This window comes from Arachis ipaensis, chromosome B3 (assembly GCF_059453495.1).
Source record: "Arachis ipaensis isolate K30076 ecotype BB chromosome B3, ASM5945349v1, whole genome shotgun sequence".
Lineage (NCBI taxonomy): Eukaryota > Viridiplantae > Streptophyta > Magnoliopsida > Fabales > Fabaceae > Arachis > Arachis ipaensis.
The window spans coordinates 137,643,055-137,662,852 of record NC_142438.1 but is presented as its reverse complement, the minus strand read 5'-3'; the positions used below and the strand labels follow the sequence as shown (position 1 = coordinate 137,662,852).

Sequence of the window (19,798 nt, the reverse complement as noted above, 5' to 3'; positions counted from 1 at the left end):
TTGTACTTGTTCTCCAAATTATCGATTTTGTTCTTGAACTGTTGTTATATAGGACATTTTGTTAATTATTTAATTTTGACCTCACTGTGAGACTAAATTGATGCTAAATGAAAACGTTTTGGATTCAAATAGAACACTTTAAACTTTAAGGATCAAAACAGAATTACGCCCAAACCTAGGGGACCAATTTAGTACTTTACCCATATATATATATATATATATATATATATATATAAGTCCCTAAAGATTTTTGCTCCATCACAATAATTTCATTGGAGGAGAATTTTCGGAGACCCTTTATCTGAAAATTTTTGGCCTATAAGGCAGGAGCATTGACCCTTATCCCACGGCAGAAAATGAGACACATATTCACACACAGCCGAAAAAAAAAAAAAAAGCCTATAATTTTGTCTATGGTTAATGTTCACCATGTGCATCCAAGTGACCCTTTTGGTTTTTGGCCACTATAGAATGTTCATTTTGTTGTAAAGATCAAAGCTTCCATAATAATTACTATATGATGTATAAAAAATGAGGAAGTATAGGGAGCTAATGCAGTATCTGTACAATGTATATAATAGAGGTTTAGGGATGTTCGATTCAGTAGGATATCAGATGTTTATTATTCCTGGTAAGTATTGTGTTTAAAAAATTAATAATATTTTATTCTAAATATTTATTTTTTATCTTATATTGGGCCAAATAAATAGTCCATTATACATATTGTACAAATACTCTATTTGACTCTCTAGCGGAATTCATAAAAAATGTCTTAAGATTAGAGAAGGAGAAGAAAGGAAACGCCGTACGTTTTTTAGAAGACAATTTTATAAAAATGGTGTCGTAAGCTTAATCATTGTATATCTGTTCCTTTGTCTTAGGGAAACACTATTAATTCTTATCCTTTAATTAAACAACGTATGAATATGATAATTAATGTGTCATGTGTATATCGTAGCTTGTAGATATGACACTTGCTTATACCGTATTAGTTCTTTAAAATCATACTTAGTTATCACAGGTATAACTTTTGCTGTTATTAGCTGTATACATCAAGGGAACAAAAGAATCAGAAGATCATAATTATAATAGTGACATAGTAACTACTAATCAGAGCCATTTAAAAATAAAAGAACAAAAAGTGGATATACAATTCCATAAAAACTTTGGAACAAAGATAGAATATAATTATATTCTGTAATATTGTGGTTGGAAATATTATATTCAAATATTATTAAAAAAATGTTTGTATCAAATACTACTATCTTTTCTCAGATGAGAAATAAAATTTTATATTTTAGACAAAAGATTATTTTTTAAAAAATTAAATTTAAAAATTTCAAACAAATATGAGAATAATATACTTCCAAATTTTTATGGACAATTTAAAATATGCTAATACCAATTCGAATATGGTGGAAATATATATGCCCCATGAAAGTTGATAAGCTTAGTCAAAGGGAAGCTTGTAACTACTCATAGTTGGTCACCTCAATTTGGCACTTCATGCAAATTTTATAACTAAAGAGCATTTTTTTTTTTTTAAATGTATGGTCTTAGTTGGCACTATTAAGATTTAGGATTTCATAATATTACATATGATATCATGAGTTTTTTTTTTCTTTATGTGCTTTAGAAGACTAGGGAAGATTTCTTTCTGGTGCATATAAGTTTAAGACCAAAGAAGAGCCACGTGTAAGATAACAAACTACACAAAATGCTGGACCCTTGTATCCACATAAAGATTGTTGATTTGTTTTGTCTTTGTATTCATCTTTATCCAATCTAATCCTAAAGTGAATATGCTAAAATCCCATCTTGATCCACACCTTTTTACAACCCCATGTGCACTGGACCATTGACACTGCAGTCTTCAACTCCCTATTTGATCAGTTATTAATTTTAGAATTTTTAAATACTAGCAGTTTAGTCCAATTTTGGTTATGTTTGAGTTTTGAAAAGATCCATAAACTAGTTACATAAAAATGATAATACCATCATTTTGTTATGTCCTCCTTTTTTGTTGTCTGGTAAAAGAAACCAACTGAAAGAAACAACTCCTTTCTAGGATTCTACCAGTTCCAAATATTGGCTTCATCAACTAATATATGACACTTTGGACCACAGTTTTCAAATACATTACATTAATGCAGTGTTCCTGAAGAGTCCATGTGTTTGTCCATTTGCAATGACTGGTGGCCAAATAAGAACATTACTATTATTTATTACTATATGTAAGTGATCATGCAATTCATAACATGATGAAAAATTAACCAAAGACCAATTTTATAACAAGGAAAATTGTTGCACAATCTTACTGTACTTTATGTTGAAAGTATCACCAGAAAGAATCAAATCCATAAACACAATACTAAAGATTAACATAAAATCTCAATCAAAATTATAAAATCAGATACATGTCTCTTTTTCTTTCTTCAATCAATGCTAGTACATTTCTCTGTTTTTTTTTTCTGAAATCAGTTTCAATGTAATACCTAATAGTATAGTGTCAACAAGACATCCTTTGATTTTTCTCTCTGATCTCTCACCTCAAACCTCATCCAACATACCATAACTATTCCTACTTGCATTCTCATTTGCCTTGTTTCATATAAATAATAATAATAGCAATCAAATGGTTACTCATTACTGTATAATAATGCTTCTATAGAGATAATAGAGAGAGTCAACTTATAGTTCAGTGTGATGAGTATCCTCCTCCTCTTCGACTGTGATTGGTTCTGTAATAACTTCCGAAGTGTTGTCGCTGGAATTGAGGCAATCGGCAGAAGGGTGCACAACACCATAGCCGAAGCCTTGAGCGGAGTGACAGTAAGTTTCGACAGTGCCGTCTTGCTTCTCCAAGTCCACATTGCTAAGAACCAAGCTGCTGCATGGAACTGTGTCACTGCATGCAAATTGAATGGCCTTAGCACTCCTTGTTGTCCCACTAATGTTCTGATACATGATCTCGCTTATCTCCACGGCTGATGTCTGACAAAAAAATCACATGTACATAAGGTTGTGTTTGTTTATAAAGATAGGATACTGAAACACAAAATCGTGTTTAGTAAGTGAGACATGGACAGAGATATTGTGTCTTAGAACACTGAATTAGTGTATTTTGTATCATTTTTAATATAAAGGACATAAAGACACTGGACGGAGATACAATTTATTTTTTTATTTTTTCTTTTATTATCACTATCAAATTTTCAAAATTATATTTTTTATCATTTTATTTTTTATTCTAAATTTTGTGTGAAGAAAAAAATGAAGGTAAGTTAGACTTTTTATTATTTATTCTATCTTATATTCAGTTCACCACCAAACAAAATACAAAAATACTAATTTTTATGTCTCTATCCTTTGTGTCTTGTCTTGTCATGTGCTCAAAACCAAACGCAGGCTAAGAGATCATCATAACATAACATTATTATTACTGCATAATATGAAAATATTTTATTTGAAATTATTTAAATAGAGGTGATTGGTGGAAAACAAGAGAATTTATCTGCAAAACACTCCAGTTTGGTCGAAATAACACATTATTCGTTCAAAGGTTTGCGTTTAATTTTGTACATAAAATTACTTGTATAAAAAGAAATCATTATACCTCAAGTAATTTCTTTCATTTACATGACTTCAATTAAGACCGTACTAAAGGAAATCAACTGCCAAAATCACCTAAATCAACCTAGTGTTGAGCTTAATTCATTAAAACTTCAAAATTAAGTACAAGAAAATGTGAAGCATGCTATCAAACAAAAATATAAGTTCTTAGTCAATCCTGTGTTCATTAATTTCATTTTATAGTTTTAATTATGTACCTGGTTTTGACAAGTAGTTGGTGAATCACAGTAAAATTGATCAATAATAATGGGGTTTGAGGCATTTTCCATCTTCACATTCTGAAAGCGTACTCCACGAACATACCCAGAACCCCCCTGTGTATGTTCCAGAGAAAAACAATGGAAAGAAAAATCTTGTCATTCTCATATACAAGATACATCAATTTTCATGGATTATTATTATTATACTGTATGTATTTGTTATTGTTTTCAGTGCATGTAGAAACCTTTATAAATCTAAGGGTTTTGCTAATCAACTAAGTTGTTAGTTTAAGCCTTCAATAGTAAAAATTATTAATTAAAAACTGAAACTTTTAATTTTCAACTATATGCAATGAATTAATACCTTCCAAAATTTGTTACAATTAAAATAAAATAAAAAAGTAAAAATATCAATTAGGAGGTGTACCTGCCAAGTCTTAATCCTGACACCATTTGTAGTATCCTTAATAACTGCTGTATCTAAAATCACTTTTGTCACTATGCCAGTTGAATTGTCTTTCCCAAGGCTCCCAATGCTGAAAAAGTTTAGATTTTTTGGGTAATAAATAAAAATTAAAAAAGGTTAAAATGTCAATTAATTAGCTTGTTAAAGTGGCATGAAATTTTAGACTAACAAAACTATCACATAGAATTAAATTGATAACAATTTAAAATATAAGATTATCAGCGAATAAACTGAAAATCTGAGCCTAAAAATATAAACATTTTAACCTAGCAACTAAAAATAGTGACACAAGAATTCATTAAATGCTGTTTTGAAGATTAGATGATACCTAATTCCATGTCCTGGTCCACAAAAAATTCTTTTCATTTTGATATTGGAACTGGCATTCACAATTGATATGCAATCATCCCCTGAATATCATAGTATAAACTTTAGAAACATTGAAGTGATTTTATTCCACTAAGAATTCAGTGTGTTCTTTTTTCTAAGGGTCTGAACTCACAATTCAATGTCTTCATTTAAAAGGTTGAACTATAAATGAAATAAAGAAATTCTGAAAATTTTTTGAAAGGACATAAGTTTAACAACTCATAAATCATGTTTTTAATACAAAAAAAAAAAAAAAAAGGAGTTGGTAAGATCCATGTACAAATAAATCTGTCTTAAAATAAAGGTAATGGAACCACTTTTATTGTGAAGACATATCTAAATGAGTTGTTAAACTTGTGTTGATGCAAGAATCACTAAGTTGACAAAAGGGTGAAAAAGTTCAGAACCTGCTCCAATTTTGCTGTCTTGGATTATGACATTAGTTGATTCACTAATATGAATTCCGTCGGTGTTTGGGCTGTCATCTGGTGATGACACTTTGACACCATAAATCCTAACAGAATTACACCTTGATATGGTAAAATGAATCTGTTGGCTATGCTGTATAGTTAGTCCTTTCACCTTTATACCTGAGCTTGAATCAATGGTCAATGCCTGCAATCAATTCCATCAAAGTTGAGCAACATTTGGTAATCTTCATATAACACATTGTAAAACCTTCTAGTTGGAACATACTCCTCCTAGATTCTAGTTTACTATATTTGAACAATAATCAAGGAACTCAAAATAAAGAATGAATTACAAAATTAAATACCCTAAATACTCTTATTTAACAACTACTTAATTTATAGTGCATACATTTTATTGTTTATTATGTTTAACATAGTGTTGACAATAAATATGAAAAAAAAAGAATGAAACTTATAAATATTACATTGAAATTTGAGAACAACAGATATACCGAATACAGAGAGTAGAATATAATTAGTGGTTAAGAGAATGGTGCTTACTGTTGGTGCACCTTTGCAAGGCTGCAAAATAAAAATAAAAGTAAATAAATAGAGAGAGAGAAATAATTGCTTGCAGCTGAAGTTTTTATAAAATATAGCAAATTCAATGAGACCAAGTTCAGAAAATTTACATTAGACTTGTTCTTCTTGCAAGATGCTTCCCACCATTTTTTGCCTGAGCCATCAATAACTCCAGCACCTTGGAAAACAGCTTTCTCCAATTTTGAAAAATCAAGCCAAACGCGTGCTAATTTTGAATCCCAGTTCTTAGGCTCATCTGGTGCTACTATTGTTCCATCAATCTGATAAATGCTAATACTATGTCAATAAACATGAACTCATGGATAATGCAAAACTATAAAATATGAAAGATATAAATATTTCCGTGCATGATCACCTGGATGATTAGAGTGCCTTTACAAGGCCCTATGAATTTTGTTGCATTGACAAGGTAGCGGCGTCCTTGGGGAACTAAGAACACAGAATTTGGTGTAGAGCAAGAAACATTCCATGCTTTTCGGAAAGCCTGAGCATAACACCATTAGATAAAAAATCCAACATTGTCAAATTTGTGAAGTGCATGTTCAGCAAAAACAATGGACCACATTGGCAATTCCAGGTATAAATCAATAATGATATTTGTTGATAACGAAAGAAATTACCTCAGTATCATCAGATTCTCCATCTCCAGCAGCACCAAAGCTATCAACATTCACAAGAACCTTTCCACCACGCTCACTTGTCCATGAAGGAATGTCAGAGAGCTCTATCTCATTTTCTTCTGTATCCATATTTGCAAGTTCATCAAGCATGGCAATGTTGTCACATGTCAGGGTTCCTGTGACTCCATGAGCCGCTATCAGCAAACACAATAAGGAAACCAAGAAGAATTTGTCCATGTTTTCCTGTTGTAGGCTGTACTGCAAGGATTGGTTGTTGATTTGATTAATGAATGAATGAATGCTTGGTTTTAATTTATATGTGTAGATTAGCTCTGAAAAATGAAGGATTTGGAGTGCTTTTATGGCTTGGCTTGAAAGTGTATGAAGGTGTTACATTTTCTACATGCCCCACACTTAAAGTACAAGGAAAAATATATTTTTGTAGCATTTTGCTTTACTCATCAACCAATTACAAAACTCATGAGTACTGTTAACAGTTGCACAATCTCTAATTTGCCAACCTGAAAGAGAAGGGGATCAGGTCACATGTAATCTAAGACCTTGTTACATTTCTCAAGTTATTTCAAATTGCATTACTATGTAGCCATAACTCAATGCTGTACATAAAAGGGAAAAAAGTATATATTTTTCTATTATTAGGAGTGTCAGTTAGTTACACCAAACAAGGGAACACAAATGCCGACTTTCAATTTCTTGGCATGCCCAACAGAAGCTCCTCCCAAAAGAAACCTTTCCCTTAGAATGTAGGATTGCCCAAATAGACAAGACACAAGACCTGGACATCTTAGTAAACATCTTCACCGACACAGTAATATCTGCCATGATTGGTTTCTCGTGTGAATAATGGGCAAGATGCTTCCCCAATTCACGAACTCTTTTCTTTTAGTTGTATATTTCAACAATCAATATTTTAGCTCAATTAAACTATGTCCAATCTCCCTTATCATCTTCCTTGCTAGAGCAACCTCTCTGATTTCTCTTGAGGCATCAGACTTCCCAATCTCAGCATAGAAATTTGAAGCTTGCAACAACACTGCAGGGTTATTGGAGCCTAGCTCGACTAAAGCCTGCGCTGCTCTTGTTCCAACCTCTTCATTCCCATGGACCCTGCAACTTCGCAGCAACGAGCTCCACATAACACAATCGCTTTTTTCTGGTGAGAGTAGCAGCAAGTCTTCAGCTTCATATAGGAGCCCAGCACGGCATAAAAGATCTACAATGCATGAAAAGTGCTGGCGATTGGGGTGAATCCCATGAAGAGATTTCATGGAGTCAAAAACTATTTTGCCCTCCTCAACTAGCCCTTTATGATTGCATCCTGTTAATGCACATAAAAAGGTAACTTTATCTGGTTTTAGGCCCTTCTCAATCATAGCCTGAAGCACTGCAAGTCCTTCTTCCCCCATTCCATTTCGGGCATATCCATTGATCATAGATGTGAAACAAATAGCATTTGGAGAACTAAGACCCTCAAAGATCTCACAAGAATGTTCCACATGGCCACATCTTGAATATGCATCCATTAGGGAGCATGCCACTGCAGCATCTCCTTCGAGTCCGTATTTTAATGCAAAGCAATGCAATAACTGAGTTATCGTGAAGCTAGCTGAAGCAGAGACCGACAATGCCTTCAGCGTTGAAGAGAAGGTTACTTCATCTGGCCTAATACCTTCATCAATCATCAAATAAAACAACTCCACCACATCTTCAATTGCACCGCAGTAAGAAAGGGAAGTCATCAACGAATTGCAACACTCCAAAGTTCTCTCAGGGAGACATTCAAACACAGCTACAGAACTCTCAAGATCACTACATTTTCCATACATATCAATCAATGCAGATTGAACATGCACACTCATTTCATCAAGACCCAATTTCAAAACACAACAGTGAACCTGCTTCCCCAATACAACATCTTTATTTCTACTACACAAATTCAAAAACCCCACCATAGAACGCACAGATGGCCTCTTCCCCCAGAATTGCATAACACTAAACAGTTTCAAAGCTTCAAACACCAACTCATTTTCTGCATAAACACAAACCAACGAGTTCCAAGATATGACATCCTCAACTAGTATAGCCTCAAAACACTTCCTTGCACCAACCCAGCACCCACAAGCAGAGTAAAAATCCACCAAAGCATTAGCAACAAAGACATTAGATTCTACCAAACCCATCTTCAAAATTCTTCCTTGAATCTTCATCCCTTCATGCAACCTTCTCTCAATACCACACCCCCTAAGCAAATAACAAAAGGTGACCCCATTCGGCTCCACACCTTCAAACCACATCCAAGAGTAATAAAACCCAACCAACTCATCAACACAACCCAATTCACACAACCCGCGCAGCACCACATTCCACAGAGCTAAATTTCTCTCTGGCAATTCGTCAAACAGCTCCAGTGCAGCCCCACATAACCCCAAATTCATATAGAACCCAACAAGGGCGCCACCAACGAACACGTTCGACAAGAAACCAAACTTGACAACCTTGCAATGAACCTGAAGGCCTTCTCCGAAGAACCCATGATTAGCACAGAGAGATATAACAGATGTGAACGTGGTTGGGGTTTCCGTTATTCCAAGCAAACCCATTTCGGCGTAGAGATGAAGAGCACGTGGCGGTGAGCCATCATGACACGTGGCATGCCCTGAAATGAGTAAGTTGTAGGTGACGGCATCACGAAGGGAAGTGCTGTGGAACACTGCGAGTGCTGAATTTAGGTTCCTAGATTTGATGAAAGCGTTGATTTGGCGGTTCTTGAGATAGATAGGGTCAACGGTGTTGGGGCGAAATGGCACGTGGGAATTGTTGGAAGGTATTATTGCTGTTGTTGTGGATCTAACGAAAGCGAGTAGAGTGAGTTGAGGATTTGTTTGCTTGGAGAACAAGTGTTTCAGCAGCATCTAGGGAATGACGATGCCTCCTTTCAAAAAAGTTTTATGTTGTCAAGTAGCTCTGCGTTCTTATCTGTTTTGCATTATTTTTCATTCTATAGCAAACTTTTCTTTGGTGTGAAGAAACCGAAATAAACGAATGAATATAGTCAATATACTGGTTTTATATTATATAGTTGGAACTTTTTAACTGCTCAAATTGAACAATAAAATAAGTTTGTTTATCTTTATCTCATCATATTTTAAGTGAATTCTCATGAAGCAATTCTACCTCTGCAGTGACCCGAAACACACGACATCTCAAAAACCTTACCTAGCTAACCTTGCAGAACTACTTATATGAATTGCTTGATTGTGATTCAATTAATAGCATCAAATGGTTTGAGCATTAAATATGCAACAAATTTAGATTCTGAAACAACAACGAATGCTTCCCTGAAAAGCTCCAAATATCTATAAAACACACCTCTGTTTTCAGCTACTCATAATCGTAGGTATCAAAATTCTAAACTAATAAATCATACTACAATCTAAACAACAGAAATACTATAGGCTTATAACTATGCGACGTCAATGTTTATTATTCTCAGCTGCATTCTCCTCCTTCCCAAGTGCAACCACCACTTTCTTCAAGATGGCTTCGGTAGGCTGGTGGGAGTTCTCAACTGCCTTTGAGATAGCTTGCCATTTTTCTCCATGTTTTGGTTCTGCACTAACGCACCTCTTCAAAACATCCTTCTGGCTGTCCTCAGTTCCATGCTGAAGTTCAAATTTGTAGCACAATGCCCAGAAATCCCCAATGTCAGGAGCTAATGTCACTGCCCTGTTCAACCAGGTCCTAGCTTTGTCCACCTTCCTATCGTGCCAGAACAATTTGGCCACAGCCGCGATAACATGGGGATCATGATCGCATTTCTTGAGAGCATCCATACTCTTGGTTTTGCGCTGAGGACGGGGAACCATCTCAATTGATGCAGCCCAAAGAATACCACTGTTGGGACACTCCTGCAATGCTTTTGCCATCAAAATATCAGCTTCTTTCTTGAATCCATGCTTCAATTCTGCTCTTACAGCAGCTAGCCAGAGTTCAGGATTTTGAGGATTCTTCTTTCTAGCCATTGTGAGAACTGCACGAGCTTTACTCAGTCCATTCATCATCTCCTCAAGATTAGCAAGAGAAAGCCAAAGAGGTACACAATTAGGACAGTTCTTCAGTCCAGATTCATAGACCTTCTTAGCTTCCCTCGTATGATGATGGTGGCTTTCAGGCTGATCTTGTCTCTTTGCATTCTCAGCAAGCCGCTCTTCAAGCTGGCCAAGCATCAACCACAGTTTGAAGAATGAAGGGAATTTCTTCAGTCCTTCATCTAGCAACCTCCGCTCCTCTTCGATGTTTCCCAGCTCTCTCTCAACAATTGCTGATTTCATCCACACTCTCTCTGTGCCTCCCCTCTCTCTGGCTTTAGCCAACAACATTCTGGCTCTCTCAGGTTCATGGTTTTCAAATTCTAGCTTGAAAGCCGCAAGCCATATTTCCTCGGAATTAGGAATGGCAGCATAAGCTTCTTGGAGGATGGCTCGAGCTGCAGGGACATCACCAGCAAGCCACTTCTCTTTGGCACCCATAAGCCATAGAACTTCAGCCTGTGGTCTATAGGTAACTGCTTTTCGAAGTAATGCATCCAGAGATTCCCTGGTTCCATGAGTCTTTTCAAGTTGTGCAGCTTTGAGCCATATGCTCTTCTTAGTTAAAAAGACAGTCAATGCATGAGAATATATAGCTCTGGCAGTCTCAATAGAACCTCTCTTCTTGCATTCCTCTGCATCAGCAACCCATGTCCTCTTCCTATCTTCTTCTTCCACTCCAACTCCAATTGTATGATGGATTATAGCTTGGCAAGTAGCGACAGATCCAGCACGCTCTGCAGCCTCCGCTTCCCTCATCCAAGCCTCTCTATCAATTACCACAGCTTCTCTCTGGAGACTCCTTATACCCCTCTCAATAATCTTGCCAACCATGGAAGTGTTCCCATTAGCTTCTTCCAACTTTGCAGCTGTTATCCATATGGCAGGCTCCTTGGGCAGCCTCTCCCTTGCCCTGTTAAGAACCTTCTTAGCATTATCATAAGTCTCCAACCTCGCAAGTGCAAGCCAAAGCTCAACATGCAAAGGACAGCATTCCACAGCTCTGTGAAGCAAGAGCCTGGCATCTTCTTCATTGGCAAGCTCCACAACAGCCTTCCACAGCCTAACCGAATCCGGAATGTGCTCCAACCCTTTCCTCAACACCCTACTCTTGTTTGCATCATCCTGCTCCAACTTCGAGGCCTGCATCCACAACTTCACAGAAGTTGGAATCGACTTCACACCCCGAGCTATAACCGCCTTTGCCTCCTCAGGATTTGCCAACCTACAAGCTTCCAGCCACACATCCTCATTCTTAGGACACTCCTCGCACCCTCTCTGTATCAATTGTCTCGCTGCCTGAATCTTCCCCGCCAGCTCCTCCAACCTAGCAGCGGCAATCCAGCCAGGTGGATGCTTTGGATTCGTCTGAGTAACACTCTTGAGCAACAACCTAGCCTTCTTAATATCCGAAATCTCAGCATCACTGGTAATCTTCATGCTCTTCAAAGTAGTCAAATAACCCTTAGGATCCACATTAGTTAAACCAGAAACTGAATCCGACAACCTATCTAACTTCAAGGACAACACAGTACCCCTGCCCTCACCAACGGCAGTCAAGTCCGTCACCGGAGTCTGCGCCCAAGGAGTCTCGGTCCCTCCAGCAGCCCTGGTCTTAGGGTCCAATGCCGTGACATGCTCCTGCTCCTGCCTTGCCTTCTCAAGTAATGTATCAGGTACGGGCACAAAGCTTTCAAACCTCTTTTTCTTGTTCCTCAATGAATAATCCCCAATTTCGGGTATATTCTCCCACTCATCAGCAGATAAAGTATACAACTTCCTCTTCAAATCTGCAAACTGTTCTGTGATCTTCGGATTCGAAGCACGGTACTTCTCAATCTCCTGCTTCAACCTCGCTTCCCTCCTATCCTTCCTCCTCGAATCCATTCTCTTATCAATAGCTTCCCAAACAGCATCAGCTTCTTTATCATCCTCATCATACTCCGCAGATGCGAACAAACCAACATCGTTCCCTTCGAATTCATCAAATTTCTGATTCTCGTCATAGCCTTTATCTTCTCCTTCATCTTCTTCCTCTTCCTCGCCGCCTTTCCCTCTTCCTCTTCCAGCGGGGGCAGCAGCTGCACCGCCAATAGTTGTGGCGGATCTGTCGGGAAGATCGGGCGCGGCGCGGGCAGGACCGATATCAGATCGAGTGGTGAACCCTGTGGCACCACGACCGAGACCGGCGACGTAGTTCGGCGGCGGCTTCGAGTTGAGAAAGTCGAACCGTGGCTTGGGAACCGCCGGAGGCTGCGTGCCGCCAAGGAAAGGAACGTGAAGGGTTAGAGTTGAGTAAGGTCCGACGCCGAGGTCGGATATAAGTGCAGAATCGTCATTTCCGAGCAGTCGGAGGCTGTTGGAGATAAACAAACGCTGCTGAGAAACGGAGATGCCATAATTATCTTCAATTGCAAGCTTGAGGCGATGGAGTGTGGTGGAGTTAGGGTTTATGTCTAATGCTAGGGTTCTGTGATTGGGTGGCACGATGAACACCATGGTTAGGTATTTTTGGGAAAATCGAATGAGGGAAGATGATGATGGGGATTATGATGATCGATTTCGATCTCCAAGCTTTCTTTTGTGCTTATGGCACAAATTGAAGATAGAACCTATGCTATGTTAACTGTTAACTGTTCTGGAATTTTTAGGACTACCTACTAGAAGATAGAACCGCCATTCGTGTGTGTGTGTCTATTTTTTGGTAGCCCACCATGATTCATGATTTGGTTACATTTGGAACCCATCAGGCCCAGTGAACAGTAGCCCACAGTGTTTTTAGCCCAGGTGTATTTTTTTCTATGATAAATTATTTAAATAGAAATCAAAATAAAAAATTTGAAGAGCTGGCCGTTAAATGTTCAGTTCCGAAAGTGTAATCTTATATTCAAGTTCCCTTCCACAGTCAGAATTTGAGGCACTTAGATCTATTCAATCTCGCAAGGATCATCCAAATCCAATTATATACTATGTATAAAGAATTGAAGATTGGTAACGGTTAGCAAGAACTTCACCAAATTATCAGTCACCAATTGGTGACAATTGTTTTGATGGCGTGTTCTTTTTTCAAGCAAGGCATCTTAGAAGAAAGCTTGTAATAATGATACAACATGCTTATTATTTGAATTGTGGCCGGTGTAGTTTCATCTGGAATACCCCTAGTAATTTCTTGAATCCATGCATAATCGTGCCTAGTGCCTATAAACCACTCTCAGACTTTTGACATAGTGACCTTCCAGCTTCCACTTACATCCATTACCAAGAGAGTTTTATTGTATGTTAACAGAATAGTGTAGTCACCAAAAAGAAAGTATATGTTAACAGAATAGTGTAATAACAGAAAATTGTGATAACATTAAGCTCTTGTTTGGTACATGGTATTAAATAAAACATGAGACAAAAAAAGGAAAAAGAAAAATAGATAACAAAAATAACATGAGAAATGGATCCTTCCAATAAGAAAAGTGTAGGCAAGAGCTAGTTCATCAAAACCATTTTGCCAAATATGATGCAAAACTCGGTATAGTTATTAACATAGAGCAGCAAATGTTCCTTCTTATACAACCAACAACAGGGTTTAAAGAATATTTACAGCCCAATCTTCATGTGTTCATGATGCATCAATTATTAACACACTGAGGAAAGATGCTCCATAGGAAAGTTTACAGGAAAAGGAGGAAAGCTGTTAACACAAGGAAATCTCAATAGAGAATATTGATATTCTATGGATGTGAATTTTGCAATAACTTCACTTATAATTCATCTTAGGTAAACAAGTCACACAAGAACAGCCATGCATATTCCATTTTTTTCCCTTTTAAATACTTACCCTTTGCAAGTTAAGACAGATACACCTGGACACTTTGAGTTTTCATCAATTGGCATACAGGACAAACATTGATATATCTATCACAGTTGTCACACAAGCATAAGTGTCTGCAAGGCATCAACAACATGGAAACCTCCTTCACCCTGCACTCTCTGCACATCAGATTCTCTATGCCTTGGTGCTTCTTCAAAGTAGATTTCATTCGTGCACCTGGATTGCTGATCAAGCTATTCAAATCGATATATGAGGTGGCATCGTCAACTTCGCTACTGTCTCCGAACCCTTCCTTTCCTTGTTCGACTCCTTGTGTAATTGCTTGCTGGAGATTGTTCCTTAATACGTTGACAACTTGTTCATTATACTTTGCTTTGTAGTGCCAACTCTGTGCTTCGATGGATACTTGTTTTATTCTCTCTGCTAGTTCCCTGTTTTTCTGGTTAATGTTCTCTATCTCTGCATCTTTTTCCCTTAGCTTCTTGCTAACACCTTTCTCAATGGCATTAAAGACACTGGTCATGTGTTTTTGTTTCATATCTCTCACTGCTTTTGACAATTGGTCCTTCTGCATAGAGAACATTATAAAGTGCACTAGACTCAAATCCATGATTCACAATCAAAGTGAAACATATGTCTTTGTATCTTAGTGCAATAGGAAAACATAAAACTGATAAAAACTCATAAGCAATCATTCAAAAAATTTCCACGACTTACTCCATGATTTAAACATTTGAGAGGTGTTCAACAAGCAATAATTCACAAGGAGAATAACTACTCATAAATTACTCAATGAAAGGCCTACCAATAAAAAGGAGAAATTTCTACCAGGAACTCTGCATAATGGTTTATCTGAAAAGCAGAAGAAAAATGATAAAGCAAAATGGAAAAGTATCCACCATAAGATGAAAACATGGACATACAGAAGTAGCACCAATAATAGAAGCTAGACCTCTCACAAACAATATTACAAAGAGAAATGCTACTTGACCAGAAAAACTTCATGGTGGTTGTTGGTTGAAATATAGATGTAGGACTGACTCAATCTTCTGAGAACGAACCACATGCCTCATCATTCTTGCAATTTAAATATTTCAGGCTCTTCAGCATTTTTATAGGGCAAAATAACATAATGAAGAGCTATAATGACACTCTACCTGTAGCTGAATATACTGGTCCAGCTCTTCTTGCTGCCTATCAAGCTCGGTTCTGAAATTGTCACCAAGGGATAATATGATTGAAGGTGCGGCAGTCATACTACCACTAGCAGAAGTAACAGAAGAATTGCGCTCATCATCGTCATAAGAAAGCCTCAATCCTGTTGACACTTGATTTGGATTTGGAATATTTGCCAATCGATCAGCTTCGTCCTGACAGACATTGTAATTTAAGGAAATCTGAAGCTTTTGCTGCTTTGATATATCTTCAGCTTCTCTGCTTCGTTTATTAGATCGAAACATGGAGCTGAGATACTCATTTCCAACATAACTAACAGGGTCAATATTGCATCCAGCTTGTACTGCAAGATATGTCACATATACATTGGTTTGAGACTATGAAAAATGAATTCAAGGAACTACACAGCAAGTAACATGATGTACAAAAAAATGGTAATTTTTATCTTTGCCAGTAAGATGTAAAATCATTCAAGTGAGGCCAATTCAAATGTTATGAAAAGGGAAAGGATGTGAAAAGGATGGAGCCCTGACAAATGGGACTTTGTACATAGGGATTAGGGTTAGTTTATTGGTAGGATAAATGTACATAAGAAGTTATTACGGAGCAGAGGGCATATGTTGAGGATATAGGAACTTGGGAACTAAGGATAGCGAGGGATCTCCGATATCCTGACTCTATGAATTTCCTTCAGCAATTGTACATATTTTCTTTGGTTTCTTGGTATCGTCTGAACCAGTTCTATAAGAATACATGAAAGGTGCAGAAATTGGTGTGTATTATATGATATATGGTCCATCTCCCAGAGCATCAAGATCCATATGAAATGCACATAAGCAAAAACATTCAACACAGAAAAACGTCATAACCCAGAATCTGTCACTCCATCCTTTTTCCAGAAAAAAAGGATGGCCCCGTCATGTCCACAAATATCAGGCAAAAGGAGTGCAGTTTTGTCTTCTATTACTGATTACTCTTTGATTCTTCTATTTTACCAATGCCGGTTGTTACACAGCACATGTAAAAGAATCCAGTTCCAGGCAAATAAAAAGTTATAACAAGTAACATCACCATTACTAGTGAACAAGCGGTGGCAACTGGCAAACAAACTCCAACAAACAAGAAAGAGATCCCATATATAACAACCATATCTAAAATGATAAAGCATTCAATGTGAAATTCCATTATTCCATGACAAAAGGAAAGGCGAAAACTCACTATTCCCAAACAACTGCAGTTGATTTGCTTCATTGGTTTGATACTGAAATCGAGCCTCATCCAAGACATTTTTGTGCCCCAACATTATCCTTGGAGAAGCACTTGTGTATCCTGAACTAGTAAGAAATATCTACATGTAAGAAAGAAGATCAATTAACATCAAAGTCGCAAAATATGCAAAGCTGACATGATGAAACACACCATCATCAACAATTTTAAGAAAAAAATTAGCAGAACAATTTAAGATATAAATGCTTGAAAGTTAAGAGGGTTAAGGGAACTGGTGGTTCTAATGAAGTATTATTTTATCAGTTTTGGCACAAGGGACTCTAGGTTTAGGGAGCAAGTTCTGATGATAATTCATGCCCCACATATAACAATAGCAGTGAATCTATTTGTTCAAACAAAAATAAAAGAATGTACACAATTTCCTCTAAAGTGGTGATGTTTACTCTACAAAATATAGAGAACTCCTGAACCATTCAAAAGTAGACCATCATCTTTTTTCATAACAATAACAAAAAAAAAAAAAAAACTGTTCTAGAATCTTCCAAAACCAAAAGGTTCATGAGGATCAAGTTAATCTAGCAAAGTTTGACCCAGTTCTATGATGATCCACAAGCAATTGATGAACGAAGACACAAAAAAAACACGCGTGAAGAGCAAAATAGAAGGTTACCTTGGATGTCTCCGACGAAAACACAATGCTAGTAGCTAACAGCTGTAACACAAGATAAGACGCTTGAATCACAAAATCGATAGAGGAATCAACAAGCATTGGAATAAAAGAAATAATACCTTAAATGCCTTGTAATAAGAGAAGTCACGAAAAAATAGAAGATGAAAATAAATTAATTAATTAATTAATTAAGTTAAGTATGGAGTTGGTAAGTTCCAGAGCATCAGATAAGAACCCTGCAGTAGTGACTAGTGACAAGGAGAGAGAGATGAAGATGAAGATGATGAGAATAAGAAGGGGAATAGAGAGAATAAAGCTAAGTGGGGTGGGAGTGGACGCAAGAGAACACAATCTGATACTGCAAAATCTACAAAATTATTATTATTATTATTATTATTATTATTATTATTATTATTATTATTATTATTATTATTATTATTATTATTATTATTATTATTCAAATGCTTACGCAAACTGCTTTCTAATTTGCTACTGAATTTTGATTTCAAGATATCAATCAGTGATATATTTTTAATTATTTCATATAACTTTCATAAAGTAAGCTTTTTTCAATTTAAATATAACAGTAAAATTAAATACTAAAAAAAAGTACTCATTGTATTTATTTGAAACAAACCATGCTCAGGATTTTGAAAAAATCGTAACAGACTCAATAACCGTATTTACGGTGAAGAAAGTGAGAATTATGGTGGGCCCCACATTTACTGTGTTGTGTAGTGATTTGTCGTTTTGCTGGATGATTTTGGCGGGTAACCATGGAGGCCCCATTGGGCATCGGCCATTAGCATTGGTTCGCACAATTTTAGGTCCAACACCTAACGCATTCCATAATAACGCACCAACTACTCACACCAATATTATTACTCTTCTTTTATATTTCTTTTCATTTATAAATTCGATATCACAATACTAATAAGATTAACAAAAATACTATCTGCATATAAAGAATTAGCTGCTAAATTAATTATATATTTTATATCATATTGTAATTTTTATATTTTTTCATGTTTTAACTAAATATGTGAATTTAGTTTACTATTATTTACACCACCACTCCACGTCTCCACCTTATTTTATATTGCAAAATCAGATAAAACAGAGCAACAAATGTGTGTGCGCTTTTTTTCTCTCTCTCTCCATACCTAAATGGTTGTGTATAATTAATTTTTTTTTATAAATTATTTTGCTAATAAGATTATAGCTAATTTGAAATGTTGTCATGTTGAGTGTTGACCTTAAAAAAGTCGTGTATTACTCGAAAACCATGTATTGAAAAAATGATGATGCATGATCCATTATTTGTGCATTCAACATATGGGACTTTCAGTTAAAACTTAAAAAGATTTTATTCTATTGTTGAATGCCAAGAAAATTGCTTTGTTATTTCTTGCTTAACTTTTGTGTTGAGGCTGCTAATCAAGTAATCACGAATTAAAGCAAAATGTTAAGGACCGAGTCATCCATGCCCTTCTACAACCAGAGTTAAATCCTAAAATAGTCTATGAGATTGACCATCATTTCTGAAATTTTAATTACATCAATAATATTTTTGAGATTGACAAAAGTACACCATGTTAGCTCTTGACCCATTTTTTATTAACGACGTGATGTCATAGCGTGATAACATGTGTTGTTAATGACACGTGTCACTCCATAGTTTGGCAACGAGTAATAATATGATGATGTGGTAACCAGTGACACGTGACATGCTGATGTGGATGGTTGTGCCGTGTGTCACAATATTATTTGGCCACGTATGCATTTGTCCCACGTGTCGCAACAGTGTTCGTGCACGTGTCGTCCATTATGTCATCATTGTAAATGCACTATATTAGTCTCTCACTTTGCATTTAGTTACTCATTTTAGTCCCTGAAATTAAATGTTATGCACCAAACTAGTTCTTTCATCAGTTTTTTCTCATTTTTTCTATAAATCTAAAATTCTCAATATCTTTGAATGCATTAATTTCAATTCTATTTTTTCAAATGTTATCCAAATACAAGTGCTTTTATAAAATAAATTTTCTCTTACCCCTAACCGCCGTCTTTGAGTTGACGTGAAGACATATTAAGCACTCTCACTACCATCTCCGACCTCTTTCGTCTAGACTGAAGAGGTCGGAGATGATAGTGAGAGTGCTTGAAGTCCCTTCAGTCTAGCCCATTTACACATAACGGAAACGTGTATTTCATAAGAACAAAAAAAATATTTATTTTAATTATTAATTTCTTATTAAAAACATGTTTTTTGATGAAAAAATCTGTCTAATCAATCATATAATTCTTTTTTTATAATAGCATACTTATATATTACAAAATTTACTAATGTTAAATTATTATAAAAAAATTATATAATTAAAATTAAAATTTTAAAATTTTTTATAAAAGCACTGGTATTTAAATAATATATGAAAAAATAGAATTGAAATTAGTGCATCCAAGATATTGAAAATTTTAAATTTAAAAAAAAT

The 19,798-nt window shown here is 36.0% G+C and overlaps 4 protein-coding genes across 7 annotated transcripts; all 4 read right to left on the bottom strand.

The window, feature by feature from the left end:
- Positions 1–2,401: 2,401 nt before the first annotated feature.
- LOC107631330 (Pectin lyase-like superfamily protein) lies at positions 2,402–6,740 on the bottom strand. The gene is made up of 9 exons (XM_016334741.3): positions 6,302–6,740; positions 6,037–6,165; positions 5,771–5,941; positions 5,640–5,660; positions 5,076–5,283; positions 4,628–4,709; positions 4,261–4,369; positions 3,831–3,947; positions 2,402–2,994 (listed from the first exon to the last, which is right to left on the bottom strand). Exons 1-9 carry the CDS (start codon positions 6,536–6,538, stop codon positions 2,692–2,694), a joined length of 1,377 nt encoding a protein of 458 aa, XP_016190227.1. The 5' UTR covers positions 6,539–6,740; the 3' UTR covers positions 2,402–2,691.
- LOC107631329 (PPR superfamily protein) lies at positions 6,716–9,560 on the bottom strand. Its single transcript, XM_016334740.3, has one exon. It carries the CDS (start codon positions 9,232–9,234, stop codon positions 7,225–7,227), a length of 2,010 nt encoding a protein of 669 aa, XP_016190226.1. The 5' UTR covers positions 9,235–9,560; the 3' UTR covers positions 6,716–7,224.
- EMB2770 (pre-mRNA splicing factor-like protein) lies at positions 9,561–13,110 on the bottom strand. Its single transcript, XM_016334743.3, has one exon. The coding sequence runs from the start codon at positions 12,907–12,909 to the stop codon at positions 9,796–9,798; it is 3,114 nt and encodes a 1,037-aa protein (XP_016190229.1). The 5' UTR covers positions 12,910–13,110; the 3' UTR covers positions 9,561–9,795.
- Positions 13,111–13,916: 806 nt separating this feature from the next.
- LOC107631333 (putative BOI-related E3 ubiquitin-protein ligase 3) lies at positions 13,917–17,697 on the bottom strand. Of its 4 annotated transcripts, none has more exons than XM_016334748.3 (5): positions 17,426–17,697; positions 17,307–17,348; positions 16,628–16,738; positions 15,391–15,752; positions 13,917–14,801 (listed from the first exon to the last, which is right to left on the bottom strand). In XM_016334748.3, exons 3-5 carry the CDS (start codon positions 16,710–16,712, stop codon positions 14,250–14,252), a joined length of 999 nt encoding a protein of 332 aa, XP_016190234.1. In that variant the 5' UTR covers positions 16,713–16,738; positions 17,307–17,348; positions 17,426–17,697; the 3' UTR covers positions 13,917–14,249. The 4 variants fall into 4 exon arrangements, with proteins under 4 accessions (XP_016190234.1, XP_016190235.1, XP_016190230.1 ...); XM_016334749.3 differs by having other exon boundaries at positions 16,628–16,757; positions 17,426–17,677; XM_016334744.3 differs by having other exon boundaries at positions 16,628–16,757; positions 17,307–17,656.
- Between the last annotated feature and the right edge of the window lie 2,101 nt (positions 17,698–19,798).